Below are 15,062 nucleotides of genomic sequence, written 5' to 3' on the forward strand. Positions count from 1 at the left end.
TGCAATGGAAGTAGGACAAAAAAAACAAAAAAAACTGGCGACATATATTCTAAGATAAAGCGTGCAATACAGTGGGATCTCATCTGATTTTCTGTTCTCTTGCCCTTTTTCCTTTTCATCCCTCTACTGCGAATCCTGTTGAGTACGACAAAGGAATATAATTAGACGATGGAGACCGATCCTGAAAAGAACGCAACCAACACGACTCGGGTCTCGTCGCCTAGCGATGTTGAGGCGACCCGAGCCGAGAAGAAGCTGTGGTGGCACTCCATCACCGTCATGGGCTCGACATTCCAGATCATTATCGCCGCCGTCCTGGGCATCGCGATCGGCGTGGCTGTCAGCACGACCGTGGACGAAGTCCCCGAGGCTTGCATCACCATCCTCGAAATACCCGGCGAGCTTTGGCTGCGCGGACTTAAGGCTTCTGGTACGTTTTTTTATAGTAATTTTGACGAATCTATATGAGTCTTCGCTAACCTAAGTTGTTGCCGTCGGGAAGTGCTCCCGCTCATTGCTACCGCCATGATCATCGCAGTGCAACGCCTGAAAGAAGAAACCGCAGGCGCGGGCAAAAAGCTAGGTATATACACCGTCAGCTACTACGTGCTCACGACCATCCTCGCCATCGCCCACAGCACCGTCATGACGGCGCTGGTCTGGGCCCCGCGAATGCCGACGGCGAGCCGGGAAGCCCTCGCCCTCGACGGCGACGACGACGAGGAGTACGCCGACCGCGCCGCCAACACCAACGTCGCGGACGTGGTCGTGCAGATCTTCGAGAGCTTCGTGCCCGCCAACGTGGTCGAGGCCCTGTCCGAGAACGAGCTGCTCGCGGTGCTGACGACGGCCGTCGTGGTCGGGTTCCTGGTGCAGCCCGGCGGCGCCGTCCTGCGCGCCGTCGTCGAGGTCGAGCAGATCATCATGAGGATCATCACGTTCCTCATCAAGATCGCGCCCCTCGGCGTCTTCTTCCTCATCATGCCGAACCTGCTCAAGCTCGACATCGCCGTCATCGCCGAGAGCCTGGGCTGGCTGATCGCGGGCTCGCTCACGGGCATGGCGATCCATGTCACCGTCGTGACGCCGCTCATCTATTTTGCTTTTACGCGGAGGAACCCCTACAGCTTCTTTTTGAAGTGCTCCCCGGCTTGGGTCACGGCCTGGGGCACGGCGTCCTCCGCGGCTACGATGCCGGTCACGCTGCGAGTGGCCGAGGCTCGCGGCGTCCCTGAGACAGTGCGGCGGTTCGCCATTCCATTAGGCACGCTGGTCAATATGGATGGGTGAGTGCAAGTGTTCTTTATCCTTATTTTAAAATCAGAAGGACTCGAGTTATGTGTTGCAGCAGGGCTAACAATGTGTGACTCAACAGAACCGCCATCTACTTCCCCGTCGTCGTGACCTTCCTGGCCGAGACGCAGGGCCAGACGCTGGACGCGGGCCAGTACGTGCTCATCGTGCTGCTGTCGACGCTGTCGTCGATCGCAACGACGCCGATCCCCAGCTCCTCGCTCGTGCTGACCGTCATGATCGCCAACTCGGTCGGGATCGAGATGACGGGCATGTACGGCGTCGTGGTGGCCATCGACTGGTTCCTCGACCGCTTCCGCACCGCCATCAACGTCGTCGGCGACCTGTACGCGTGCAAGGTGATCGAGAAGCTGACCGGCATCACGGAGGAGGGCGACCTCAGTAGCCCGCATGTGGATCAGGAGGGGCGGCGGGAGTAGGTATCCAGAAGGACTAGCATCATCGATCTGGTAGGAATTATGTCTGGAAAGGGTATCTGAGTCACACCACGTGGATTTCCCAGAACACATGCTGAAATTTGAATGATGTATTTATTTTTATTTAGCATTCCTATCTCTAATGATTTAGAAAACCCAGCTCCCTGGCTTGAAGAGCTCTTCACTGGTCTCGTCCCAGGGCCCTTTTGTCAAGTTCTCAAGTACAAGCTACAAGTTCATGAGTTAGCCAGCGATTCGTTTTCACCAAAGTTATAGGAAGGAAGGACAGAACAAGGCCAAAGTGAGGGCCTGTAAAAACCTACCGTGGCGTGGTATTTGACGTAGAAATCACCGTCGCGGAACGGTTTATTGTCGTCATCAGTGGCCTGGTCGCCCTCCAAGAGAAACTCGGCCAGGAGATCCTTCCACGTCTGGAGGACCTCCTCCCGCCGCTCGGGGGCGCATTCGTCCAGGAACGTCTTGGCCCCGGCCCGGAGGCCGACGCAGGACGCCACAAAGTCCGCCTTGGACCAGGGGTACATGCAATTGTTGCCCAGGTGCTCGGGCCGGCAGAGCGTCTCGAAGTGCTGCGGCACGTGGGCCTGGTCGCCGCCGCCCGCCGCGGCGACGCCGAACACGTGGGCGCGGCCCTTGACGGCGTAGGCGGTCACGATCCGGGTGCGCTCCTCGCGCACCTTGATGACGTTCGCCAGCGCCTCGCCGAGCCGGTTGTGCTCGCCGAGGATCTCGCTGCGCTTGAACGTGAGGTTGGCGTACTCGGGGCCCTCGAACTCCCAGTCCCGCTCGACGAGGCCGCCGCCCACGTCCTCGGGCTGCAGCCCGTTGAAGGTGCGGATCGCGTCGGTGAGCGTCATGGTCAGGCTGGAGTGGGCCCCGGACTCGCCCTTTCCGTAGGCCGTCTCCATGTCGGCCGGCAAGAGACGGCACATGTGGGCGTAGATGGCCAGGACGTAGTCGATGGACTGCGGGTTCTCTTCGCTGAACTTGGTGATGTCCCAGTGGTAATTGGCGAGGGCATCGGCCGGTTTTGGGTCGCTCAGGACCAGTTCGGCGTAGGCCTTGGCGGCTCCCTCGGTGTCCACGGGGCCTTCCTTCTTGTGGAATCTGTTGAATATTGCCAGCGCCATCTTGAGTTTGCTGTCACGGGACAAGGTCCAGGCGAAAATTGCACGTCTGCTTTTGTAGGTGATGTAGATAAGCGTGCGTTTGGCCTGCGTGTTGTGTTGGCTTTGAAAGGACATGCCCTTAAGCAATAGTCAAGCAGTGCTGAATGGCTACGCCGCAAATGATATCATGGCGCAGAAGCTGAGCCGAGCTCTGGACAGATTTGGCCGCCCTCCTCAAACGAAGGATTGTATTGGCGGGGCCCCAGCGCCGATCCCCAAATCTTCTTCCTGGCTGAGTTTGGTGGATCGTCCGAGCCGGAGAATCTTCCGAACCGGCAGGCTCACTGAGTATTAAGGAAGTGCAGGTGGATGCTCCGAACAAAGGTGAGTCTATAATCAGCAGAGTACCACGAATGAGACCTCAGATCAAATAATGAAGCCTGAATAGTCTACTTCTGTTTTCCCTCTTCTTTCAACTCAAAACAGGCGGCCATGGCTGCCAAGGGATGCATACATGAGATGAGCAGTGGGGGTTTGCTAGTTAGCCCTCAGCTAGATCGCTAGTTTAGTGCCTAATAGTATACTTCAACGTCGTCTCGACTGCTCTCTTGCCGGAACCACGGTGCGACGTCGGTGTCTATAGTCGCGTATAGTGCTGGCTGTGCCTCCTGTGCCTCGAAAGCCTCCACTTCATAGGAGCCAGCCACTCTCGGATTATCCACTGTCGGCGCAACTGCTGGCGCTATAAGATCCTTCGGGCGATTGCTCCACCACCGGCACAACTGACGGCTGGCGCTGCAAGATCCTCCGGACGTCTCGCCGGGACTCTCAACCGCCCAATGTTGAATGGGCCGCCGCTGCAGGGGCTGCCGCCTGCGGCGCTGTCAACCGTGTCATGCCATGAGCTCTAGGCGGCCATACTGCCCCCATGCGGCTCAGCTAGCTATTCCCAGACGCAACCCCAGCAACTCAGCCTCGGCGATCCTTTGCAACATCACAATATCGTACGGCAGTGGAAACTTGCACATTCACTTTCACGCCTTTGGGGCTCGGGGCCATAGTAAGTTGAACCAGGGAGTGTGGTGCTTCTTTCCTCTTCCGCCTTTCAGGAATAACATCCTTGCCATCCTCCGCAGATCGCTACGTTGTTTTGCGAGACTATGGACATCGATAATACTTCATCGTCACTATAAAGAGAGACTGCCCTTCGAGGTTTTGGATTCCGTTCTGCACCATCATCAGCAAGCAATTCAAAAGGATTCAAATCCCATACACTCCAGTCTTTCATCCAATCCAGCCCTTCCCGCTACCCAGTCCATCATCATTCCGGTTTCCTCCTCCGTCGCCATCATGAAGTTCAGCACCATCAACGTTCTTGCCTTTGCCGTCCCCGCGCTTTCCGCGGCCATCGGCAACGTTAGCCTTGCCTTCGACGCGCTCGACAAGCGCGAATTCGACGCCGTCGCTTTGTTCCCGAAAATGGTGCACTGCCCCTCCACCCCGGGCGAACCGGAGGCGCGGTCGTTCGACCAGCACCAAATGGAGGCCACGGCCCGGCTCTGGCTCAACCAGCTCAACGACAGGAAGAGCGCCCCGCCTGAGCGAGTGGGAGGGTACCCGGCGCGGTACGCCCTCGGCAAGGAGGGCGCACCCAACGAGGCGGGCTGGTTCGCCGAGAACACGAAGCGCATGCAATTCACCACCGAGTGCAAGGATGCCTACATGTGGGAGGTCCCCATGCTCGCGAGCGGCAACCCATGGACCCCTGGGATCGACAACGGCCAGCCTGGCGGCTACCGGCTCTACTTCACCGCCATGGGCGGCACGGCCAAGTGGTGCGGCTCGGCCGTCCACTACTACCCGAAGCAGGAGATGTCGAAGGACCCGGAGGTGAGGAGAAAGGACAGCGTTTTCAGCCGCTGTGTGCCTGAAAACTAATACATGCAGTACTGGAGGTCTTTGGGCCAAGTACTCTGTTTGGCTTCTATTCCGGACGTTTGGAGTCGTGTTGGAGTGTGTGCATGCGTCGGTTGGTCAAGTTACTTTATGGTGCGATTGTGGGTGGATGGAAGTTATTCACACTATTAGCCCCTTTAGACGCCTTCAACCGCCTACTTAATCTGAGCATGTTTAATATTCCGCACCATCTATTCTGCGTATCCTGTTTAATCTATCGAGTAACAACCATTATTCCTTCCTGGCTCTCATCATTCAAACTGCAATGCAAAGGTCCTTCGGCAGAGGCAGCTGGTCGATGATCATAACGGTTGGCCTTCTCGAACGAAGCAGCCGCCTCCGAGTAAGGATATAGACCGGCGTAATAACATCGGACAGAGGCGAGCAGACCCCTGATCTGCCTATGCAAGTAATTCTGGAGTTGCGAATGGTTATACTTCCTTATGTTTGGTTCGTAGAGGGTCCAGAAGGAGCCAGACTGGGGTGAGCCCATCACAGTTGCCACCGGTCAATTTTAGCATCCCTTGTGTGTTCTTTTCTTGGACGCCATCCTCAGATTTATGTAGTTTCACTGACGAACCTTAACCCAGCTCTTTGTTAATTACTAGATCACGACGCATCCCATCTTCAAAGACCACGCCGCGCCCGGTATGTCCCCCAAATTAGCAAGACCACCCAAACAGATATATTATAGACATGAGTGAGTACGTAAAGCTTGGTATGTGTTGAATCATGATAATGTTGTATTCTGGTCACATCAAGACAGTCATGTGTACACGATTTATCCTCTAACACCAAGTGATTACATCCGATTCAAGCAAACGGTGCCACCTGCTCCTCACTCCAATCCCAAAACCTCCGCGCCAAGTCCGCGCCGCCCTCCTCCTCCGACCTCGCCGCGCGCCGCAGCTCCTCGCAAATCGGCCGCAGACGACCAAACGGAAAGACGTAGCCCGCCGTCTCGGTCGTGACCTCGAGCAAGAAGGCCGCGAACAGCTCCGTGTACGCGCCCCGGACGGCCGGGTAATGCATGAGAGCCACCTGCAGGCGAAGCAGAAGACCCTGCCGCGCAAAGAGGCCGGAGCGCAGGTTGCCCGGGTTGACGGGCACGCCCAGCACTCCTCCTCCTCCTCCTCCTCCTCCTCCACTCTCCCCCTTGTTGGCGGCGGCGAACCGCTTGGTGAGCTCGATCCCGTACGCCCAGACGCCGACTTTGCTGATGCCGTAGCGGTGGATGCTCGGTTTTGGCGGGTCGTCGCGGTAGCCCAGGCTGTCGAGGTCGATGCCGATGCCCGGCTCGTGGTACATCTCGGCCCCGAAGGAGGAGACGAAGACGACGCGGACTTCGTGCGTGTGCGTGCTGCTTCCGCTTTTGTCGGCCGCGGTGGCGAGGAGCGTGGGCATGAGCAGCTTGGTGAACAGGAACGGGCCCAGGCAGTTGACGCCCAGCTGCTTCTCGTAGCCCTGCGCCGTCCTCTCCATCCCGCCGGGGCCGTCGTCGGCCGTCATGACCCCGGGGTTGTTGAAGAGGACGTGGAGCCTGGTCTCGGCCGCAAGGAAGCGCTCGGCGGCGGTCTTGACAGATCGTAGATCAGATAGATCTAGCGGGAGGAAGACCAAGGTTCCGGCAGAGCGTGGCTCGGCCTTCTTGATGTGCTGGATGGTGTCGCCTTCTTCTCGGCCCGCTAGGTAGACGGTCGCGTTTCGAGAATAGAGGATGCGCGCAAGCTCCCTGCCGATTCCCGAGCTCGCGCCGGTTACGATGTAGACCTTGCCGGTTAAGTCAGGCACGTCCTTTTCTACAAAAGCTGGTGCCGGAGGAAAGCATTGCGTGAAGCCGCTGGAAAAGGTTGGTGGCATGGCTTCTTAGGTGAATATGGAAAAAGACATTTAAACTGCAGTTTTTCATACGTTCAAATCGCAACGTGTTTGGGTATCAAAGGGACGCAGAAAAGTTGGCCTGCTCACCCATCGTACCTCGTTACCCCGAGATTGACCTGTTCAGGGGTAGGAACCAACAGCAATTGGCACTCCGTTACCCCGCCAGAAGGATCACCCCCTTGCGTGCGTGCCGTGTCCAACGACTCGAATCCTCTCAGAGTCACACAGCTCAATCATGAGCCTGTAAATAAGCAAGCAGCGTAGATTAGTCGTGCAACTCCGCCATCGTGCGTTATGCCGGTTTCCGATGCGACTTCTGAAGTGCTAGTCTTTTACTTTGCTTCTCTATTCTCACTTGGGCCAGGTACCATTTGTGGACGATCTCGCCACGGACGACCAGCCGATCGCAGCGGAATCTGGGCCCCGAAGCGCTTGGAGTGTGGTTGTCAAGGCTTGTCCGGGGTCGCCCATTCATTCGTTTCCCTTGCCGATCCCACCAGAGCCCAGCGACAAGAAGTCGATGTCGAATCCTCACAAATGGAACGTCGTATCATAGTCAAAGCGTCTCCTTCTCTGTCAATACTTAGGTATTTATAGACTGACTCATAAGAGCTCTAGAATTGAGAAAGCTTCCGAAGCAGATGCCGAGGGACCCGAGGGAGCTCGGATGTTGTCGTTCGGCTGCATGACCATTGCGAGATTGTGATGTGGAACTCATCGGTAAATGTTACTTGTTTTCCCCCAACAGTCGTGGCAGCAGTGGAGTTGGCAGTTGGGGTTGCAGTGGCAGGTGCTATTAATAAGCTAGAAGGCACAGGCCCTGCCACGCCTGCCACGCCTGTCAGTGGCTCTTCGCCCCTTCTGTTCGCCCTGTACTCCGTAAGGTCTTCCCATTAGCACTAGCACTCAGCCACTGTGGTCCCCCAAAATATTTTCCGTCCACAGCTCGAACGGCCCCATCGACCTTATGCAATGTACACAGCTTCGGCAGTTGACTAACGAACAAATGGGGCCGCATTTGACGTCAGAAAAGGTGCGTCGGGAAGAAATCCTGTCGTCGCGATCTTCTCGTATTCGATGAGATGAGCCTCCCCGCTTTGGGCGGCGACGGGTAGGGATCGTAGGCATCGCTCACCCTCAAGCGGATCTCGGAGCCCCGCCCCCTGGCTATAGGAGGCCGGACTCAATCTCTAAAAGCGGACTGGCTCATGCCTCCTTTCCGTCATCGCCGGGGGTGCTTCTTCTCTTTCGGTGAGAGACGTCTATTATAAATAAAGGGCCTCCCGAACGGCTCGGCTCTTGTTGGCCGTTTCCAGTCCCACTCCGCCCGCACTCGTTCCAGTCCCCAAGCCAAAATTCGAAAAGAAGTCCATCTCTGAACCATCACTTCATTCGCCAAGACAACACCACCTCGGTTTTCTTTTCAACTCCAACTCAAGAACCAAGAAAGAAAGAAGAAAAAACAGCCAAGATGCAGATCGCCGCCGCCGCCGCCATCGCCGCCCTGTTCGGCTTCGCCACCGCCGCCCCGGCGCCCGCGCCCCAGGCCGACGACGTCCGTGAGACCCTGACGCTGAGCAGCTTCAGCGCCCACAAGGTCCTCGCCGCGCCCCGCAACAGCACCGCGGCCACGGTCGACTCCATCAGCTACAAGCTGACGGGCACCCGCGAGGAGGGCGGCTTCGGCGTCGCCTGCACCGCCGAGGCCGCCGAGGGCAGCAGCGAAATCATCTACGCGCCCCAGATCTACAACTGCAACGGCGACGATGACCACGACTACTACTTCAGCGTCGTCTCCGTCAGCGACAAGGACGTCTTCACCCTCAACGTCTTCCGCGAGGTCACCTTCGGGTAAGTTTTCACCGTTATGTTGTATATTGGTATTCTGTTAGCTGACTGGTGTGTTTTTCTGTGATATAGCTGGGGCTACCAGGCTCAGATCGAGGTCCCTACCTACTGCCACGCTGGGGGCAACGACTCCGTGGCCTGCGCTCAGGTCGGTGGCAACGTCGAGGTCCCCATGCACCCTTAAGCGTACGGCGTCAGGGAGGAGACCAGAGACGATATGTGTAATTCTAATGTATTCAACGATCCATGATGGGAGATGAGTGGCAGGTTCTCGGGAACGATTGGACGCCTTGAGTCAGATAAACCAAATCAATGATAATACATAATGATCAAACAATACATACATACGTACCTCTTCGTTCGTTCGGGGTGGACATAGAATGGCTGTCACAGTTTCACACCGACATGCCTGGCCATTTGAGCAAATGTGATGCAGACCTACCCCATGTGTTGACATCGTTTGAGGCCGAGAATGCCCGCCATTCTTTTCACAGATAGGGTGGTATTGGTCGGGCTGCCTATCACACCTGCTATAGCGGATTTGAACCCCTATATGCGTGTCCTCGATGTTGTCAACGATATGAAAATCCCTGCTTTTCGCCAGGCAGGTACACCAGGACACGGCCACGTTGTCCGTGCTCAGCTGTGTAGTGCTGATTTCCCCCGCGTACCACCCTGGCGGCTAGCTGACCCAGTGCCACGTCGACTGGCACGCGAGCGGCGGACCCGTCGTCACCTTCATCGAGCGCACGTGGGAGAAGGAGGCTCTACTGTCGCCTCGGAGAAGCGGTAAACATATGTTGAGAGTTGAAGTATCTGCCCAGTTCACCTCCCAGTCCCCAGACGCTGTTTCGGGCGTCCCCAGGTCAGGAATGTGGGATATGTGAGTAGATGGGCGGCACCGAACGGCTGACTTCTCAGTTATCGCCTATCGCCTATAGCCGATGAGTGACAATGACCGAGCTGTCTCGTATGCAGGTAATATGGTGTGCAAGTAGTCACATCCGGGGGCTCAGGCAAGTCCTTTCTTGGGGAAAGTTGGAGACTTGTATGTGCTGCCTGATCCTCAACACCACGTTTGGAATCGGAATTCACCCATGTTTGAGAGGCCTTCGTCTCGATCCTAGCGCGAAGTTGTGTGCTTCACTGTTAAGCCAATGTCATATGGAACTTAGCATGGTTCTCGGTGGCGGGACATTCCAAATATAGTCAAGCCTCAACGGTGCCGCATACATGACAGGTTGCAAGGGATGTGTTTATGTGGTAGTCGAGCGTTCTGAAGGATCGTCCGAAGCTTATATTTACTACTGCAAGCCTGTCATGGCCAGGAGTAGAGATGGGCGAAGTTGCTTGAAGCGACTGTCCGATCATGTTGACTCACCCCTTGCCTACAACGAACAAAATGAGAAGAAAACTTAGCATGGCATTAAATCACTATCTCTCTCGGAAACGTATTTCTGGGGACCAGGGGCGAAATGGAAAGCACACAATACTTACCCCTTGCAGAGTAGCCTCGACGGCAAACAAAACTCTTGCTCTCCCTTGAAACATAGTTAGTGGTCTCTTGGACATCGCGTTGGGAGGGATATATACCAAGCATAGTCCATGAGCAAGCAAGCAGGCTCTTTTTAGGCTCGTTGGACAGACGCTATGCATTAGTTCGCGACGTAGTTATGGCAGCTCTTGTCGTCTCCTCACTCGGTCACAGCCAAAGGCACTCCTGACAACACTGTTGAATGAGTAACGATTTGGACAAACAAGGAATATCTGGTTACGCGCAAACATTATGTGCTAGCAGGCAATCCTGGCAGCGTGTGCCGTTGTAATAAAGTAGGTAGCATCCCTTGATAGGATCCGGGGAAACCGCTTACGGAGAATATAATCCACCAGCTTCCCTCCCCCCATGTCAGCAGGTACCATATGACCTACAGAAGTATGTAGTAAGAACCCAGGTCCGGGCACGTCAGCTTTGCCGGGGTTTGCTGATTGGTTGGTCCATTGATCTGCACATTGGCCAGCCCCCTGCAATACTACTTGCCAAACCAAATCCCGGATTTTCTAGCAGGATCACGCGACAAACGATACCTGCATTGCTTACACATGTATAATGTGACCACCATTCGCGAACTTTTGCCATTGCTGTCTATATAAACATGCGATGGCGTCATCTTCTCCCAACAGCACTGTGGTACTTTCTATTTCCTATAATGGTAATAGAGGTCCATCTGCAGGAAATGTCCCAAACAATACACCCGGAAACCCGGGGATCTGGTGGTGTGTCAGCTATTCGTTCCTTTTGCTTTTCGTGTCCATCAATGGAAGGGTGTAAGTAAGTAGTATTGAGACATTATATCATCCATATTAACACGAGGTGCCCTAGTGAGGCGCCCCTTGCGTGAGACAATAAGGCGATGGCGTCTGAGCTCATCCCTTGGATGGCCCTGACTAGTCCATGCCACATATGCAGGTATCCGGGTCCAACATAGCCGCACTTTGTACGGATTGGTGAGCAACGCCGTATCCGGGCTTGCAGCTCCCGTGCCCTATAGCAGGTGCATATAGCATGGCCAGCCATCCAAGCAAACAAGACACACACCATGGGTGGTCAGCTTCGGCGATGAAAACGGAAGAAAGCGGTGGGGCCGTCCGCGGGAAGCTGCAGGGCTTGCCATTGGTGGCTTGGCAACACTCATGCAGCCAAATCGACCGTGACTGGCATAGAGATATTGTGGGACAGAGCCGCAAAGGAGGGAGAAGTGCTTAGCCGAAAGCCGCCTCTTATTTTGCCGATTATGCTATAAAGGCATGGTGTCCGTAGCTACCCCCGCTGGGGAGACGGAGTGGCATGGACGAAGGTCAATTCATATAGTGACCCGACATCCACACGACACTTGGCCACCCACCGGAGTATCTCCTCAACGTACGTCCCCGTCTCCCAGCAGTAGCCTCTGTTGCCGTAAAGGAGCCCGGCACCATGGGCTCCATCACCGATAGCTTCAGCGATCTCAGTCTCAACAGCGCCCAGGAACTCGGCGCCCTAATCGTAGGCGCCGGCTTCGGCGGCGTCTACCAGCTCAAGCACCTGCGCGACGCCGGGTACAAGGTCAAGCTGGTCGAGGCCGGCGCCGACTACGGCGGCGTCTGGTACTGGAACCGGTACCCAGGCGCGCGAGTCGACTCGTCCATCCCCGTCTACGAGTTCAGCGACCCGGCCCTCTGGCAGACCTGGTCCTGGAAGCAGCGCTTCCCCGGCTCGGCCGAGCTGCGCGCCTACTTCGCGCACGTCGCCGAGGTGTGGGACCTGCGGCGCGACACCGAGTTCGGCGCCTTCGTCGAGTCGGCCGTCTGGGACGATGGCGAGTCCAAGTGGACCGTCAAGACCAAGAAGGGCGACATCTACAAGGCCGAGTTCTTCCTGCTCAACACGGGCTTCGCCGCCAAGCGCTACATCCCCGACTGGAAAGGCATCGACACATTCAAGGGCAACTTCCTCCACCCGTCCTACTGGCCGCACGAGGAGTTGGACCTGAAGGGTAAGAAGGTGGCCGTCATCGGCACGGGCTCCACGGGGATCCAGCTGGCGACGGACCTCGCGCCCCTCGTGGGTGAGCTCGCCGTCTTCCAGCGCACCATCAACACCAGTCTGCCCATGCGGCAGGTGGACTACCAGGACGGCGAGCAGGAGATCCCGCGCAAGGACTACCCAGACTTCTTCCGGGGCCGGACCGACAGCTTCGGCGGGTTCGACTTCAACTTCATTGGGCGCTCGACCTTCGACGACGACCCCGAGACGCGCCGCGAGTTGTACGAGAAGCTGTGGGCCGAGGGCGACTTCAAATTCTGGCTCGCGACGTACCAGGACATGCTGTTCGACCCGGCGGCCAACCGCGAGGCGTACAACTTTTGGCGCGACAAGACCCGCGCCAAGATCCACGACGCCCGGGTTCGAGATCTACTGGCTCCCATGAAGCAGCCATACTCGTTCGGCTGCAAGCGCGTCTCACTGGAAAACGGTTACTTTGAGATATTCAACGAGTCGCATGTGCATCTCGTCGACGTCAACTCGACGCCGATTGAGGAGATCACGCCCAAGGGTATCAAGACGTCGGAGAAAGAGTGGGAGTTTGACTACATCATATGTGCGACAGGCTTTGATTCCATCACCGGCAGCCTGAAACAGATCGACATCCGAGGGCCGTCTGGCCAATCGCTCCAAGAACACTGGAAGAAGGCGACCTACACGCACATGGGCCTGTCGGTCTCCGGGTTCCCCAACATGTTCTTCAGCTATGGGCCGCAGGCGCCGACCCCGTTCTGCAATGGGCCGACCTGCGCTGAGCTCCAAGGCGATTGGATCCTCGGACTCATGAACCACATGCGTGACAAGGGCCTCAAGAAAGTCGAGGTGGAAGAAGAAAGCGAGAACAAGTGGCGCGAAATCGTGCTCAGGTTGGCAAACGCGACCTTACTGCCAAACACGCGGTCGGTACGTATTTCGGGAAATTTCCAATGCTTGTAACGTTGCTCCTGGCGCTGACACAAGATGCAGTGGTACATGGGCGACAATATCCCGGGCAAACCACGGGAACCTTTGCTTTACCTCGGCGGTGTACCCGCGTACTACAAGACACTCGGTGAAGCCGCCAAGAACGGTTACACTGGATTCAAGCTGGAGTGACGTTATGAAGTAGAGCAGTTGTAGGTGAGACCGAATTGGGACGTTCGACTTTGGCCACCAGAAGGAGAGGCTGGATGCGCATGCTCGAGGAAGCATGTGTACAGAGCCGTCTCAAATTAGCTATGTAAGGATTAGCGACATCATGTACCATAAGCTGAGATGACCCGAACCGTCTTGGTGAATGTGACGCACCGTAGGGCATAGGGCGCAATCCTCTCAAGGTAGCTATTACTAGCCAATACCAGTTGTGTCAGATTGCTCTATCTAATTCCCGGAAAGCATGTGGAATTACGGCTATCCCATCTTCTGCTTCCGTCTCACCCACACCTCTTGGTCATCAGTTTGTTCTTGACCTTCTGTTGAGCTCTTGGCAACGGGCCGGAGGTCAATTTCCCAAATGGCCAGCTTGTAAGCGCCTCTGTCCCCTTGACCCGTGTGTAGGTCAAATGACCAGTCATGTTTCGGGCAGCTGATACCGGAGCTGAGCTTGATGCCAAAATCCTCGATGTCGAAAGGGGAACCTCTTGACAGAGGATATGAAGAATGCGGACAGCGCTGGCGGGCAGAGGTCAACTTTGTGCCATGGACCAATCATGGGCGCGCTAATCAGACCGTCGCAGCGTCTCTTGACTTACGTTGTCTACCGCATGGAACTTTCCCTTGTACTGAAACACCAGCACCTGGTCTTTCAAGGTCGTCGTGTCGGGGACACCCGCGTCTACTTCCGAAGCCTCCGTGACACCGGGCGTGTTACTGGCACGCGGTACCCGGTACACTTTGCAGCCCGGGGCTTTTGAACCTTCCGGATTGCAGGGTCGTCTTTCCGACACCGCTTTACCATCCAAGTCCAGATTGGGAAATGACGAGGCCAGGCCAACGAAGTTCCAAGGGTCACCGCGTCTGTTGCCGAACGCGAAAGGCAAGGTGGTGGCCATGATCCGTTTGATCTGTTTCCGCGATCCCAAAGCTCTTATCTGCTCCAGTGAACTTTCGGCAGCGATACGACGGAGAAATGCCTCAGGGCCCCGATTGGACGGATTTCAACGAGAGAGGGGGCTCTGCTGCCGGATTCGAAATAATCAGATGATCAAGTCTTTCGGTATCTTGCATCATAATTGGTAAGGTTGATTGTACTGTGGTGCTGTTGAGGGCGCCGACGGAAGCGGCGACGCGGTTCGGAATTTCAGATATTGAGTGCCTCTGACGAGGGGAGCGCGGGCGGTATCTTATCGATACGGGTAGTGAACCCCGCCCCCTTTTAACCCCCCTATTGTACATGCTTCATCGCGACTCCCACTACACGCATCATTGCTGCTATCCGATGATCTGGCCGAGGTCGCTGCGCATACTGAATCAATGAGTATGTACTCTCGCCTGTCAGTTGCTAGTCTTTGACTTGTTAGGACCTGGGAGCATTTCCAGTTTCTACACGTGTTGGAAGCGGGTGAGTGTCAGAGACATACAATTGACACCTAAGATGTCATCGGTTGAAATATCGCCAAAATACCAACACGGTCCAGACGCAAGGAAGAATATTTCCTTGTGCACCTAGCAGGATAGTTCAAAATAAGCGAAAATAACGACGTGGCGGTGGACTGGCAACAGAAGAGAGCAAATGTCCAATGCTTTCTTACTTCCATAGGCCACTTCTGAATTCGTAACCCCCCGGGGTATGTTATGTCAGTATGGGTCGGGGCATGGACCGATTTCGACGAGGCTCACACCGAGATGAAAGCGACGCTTACCATTAGTAGCGCACACATCGACGTATGATATGTGAGATCATCCATGCCTACCATAATCTGGCAAGGTCTCGCCAGCCCTAGAACTTTCCAAGTGCAC

The 15,062-nt window shown here is 55.9% G+C and overlaps 7 protein-coding genes across 7 annotated transcripts; 4 read left to right on the forward strand and 3 right to left on the reverse strand.

Moving 5' to 3' along the window:
* Positions 1 to 168: 168 nt before the first annotated feature.
* Positions 169 to 1,733, forward strand: PG986_002923 (uncharacterized protein; the record flags this gene model as incomplete). The annotated part of the gene is made up of 3 exons (XM_066839145.1): positions 169 to 430; positions 503 to 1,286; positions 1,376 to 1,733. 3 exons carry the CDS (start codon positions 169 to 171, stop codon positions 1,731 to 1,733), a joined length of 1,404 nt encoding a protein of 467 aa, XP_066704209.1.
* A 144-nt stretch (positions 1,734 to 1,877) lies between these two features.
* PG986_002924 (uncharacterized protein) lies at positions 1,878 to 2,878 on the reverse strand (the record flags this gene model as incomplete). The annotated part of the gene is made up of 2 exons (XM_066839146.1): positions 1,878 to 1,958; positions 2,054 to 2,878. The coding sequence occupies 2 exons, from the start codon at positions 2,876 to 2,878 to the stop codon at positions 1,878 to 1,880; spliced, it is 906 nt and encodes a 301-aa protein (XP_066704210.1).
* Positions 2,879 to 4,207: 1,329 nt separating this feature from the next.
* PG986_002925 (uncharacterized protein) lies at positions 4,208 to 4,795 on the forward strand (the record flags this gene model as incomplete). Its single annotated transcript, XM_066839147.1, has 1 exon — positions 4,208 to 4,795. One exon carries the CDS (start codon positions 4,208 to 4,210, stop codon positions 4,793 to 4,795), a length of 588 nt encoding a protein of 195 aa, XP_066704211.1.
* An 831-nt stretch (positions 4,796 to 5,626) lies between these two features.
* PG986_002926 (uncharacterized protein) lies at positions 5,627 to 6,673 on the reverse strand (the record flags this gene model as incomplete). Its single annotated transcript, XM_066839148.1, has 1 exon — positions 5,627 to 6,673. The coding sequence occupies one exon, from the start codon at positions 6,671 to 6,673 to the stop codon at positions 5,627 to 5,629; it is 1,047 nt and encodes a 348-aa protein (XP_066704212.1).
* Positions 6,674 to 8,165: 1,492 nt separating this feature from the next.
* On the forward strand, positions 8,166 to 8,726 carry PG986_002927 (uncharacterized protein; the record flags this gene model as incomplete). Its single annotated transcript, XM_066839149.1, has 2 exons — positions 8,166 to 8,545; positions 8,615 to 8,726. 2 exons carry the CDS (start codon positions 8,166 to 8,168, stop codon positions 8,724 to 8,726), a joined length of 492 nt encoding a protein of 163 aa, XP_066704213.1.
* A 2,790-nt stretch (positions 8,727 to 11,516) lies between these two features.
* On the forward strand, positions 11,517 to 13,220 carry PG986_002928 (uncharacterized protein; the record flags this gene model as incomplete). Its single annotated transcript, XM_066839150.1, has 2 exons — positions 11,517 to 13,028; positions 13,092 to 13,220. The coding sequence occupies 2 exons, from the start codon at positions 11,517 to 11,519 to the stop codon at positions 13,218 to 13,220; spliced, it is 1,641 nt and encodes a 546-aa protein (XP_066704214.1).
* A 294-nt stretch (positions 13,221 to 13,514) lies between these two features.
* On the reverse strand, positions 13,515 to 14,155 carry PG986_002929 (uncharacterized protein; the record flags this gene model as incomplete). The annotated part of the gene is made up of 2 exons (XM_066839151.1): positions 13,515 to 13,775; positions 13,856 to 14,155. 2 exons carry the CDS (start codon positions 14,153 to 14,155, stop codon positions 13,515 to 13,517), a joined length of 561 nt encoding a protein of 186 aa, XP_066704215.1.
* Positions 14,156 to 15,062: the final 907 nt, after the last annotated feature.

The sequence above is a fragment of the Apiospora aurea genome (genome assembly GCF_038362705.1).
Source record: "Apiospora aurea strain CBS 24483 chromosome Unknown utg000002l_segment0_segment0, whole genome shotgun sequence".
In the NCBI taxonomy this organism is placed as follows: domain Eukaryota; kingdom Fungi; phylum Ascomycota; class Sordariomycetes; order Amphisphaeriales; family Apiosporaceae; genus Apiospora; species Apiospora aurea.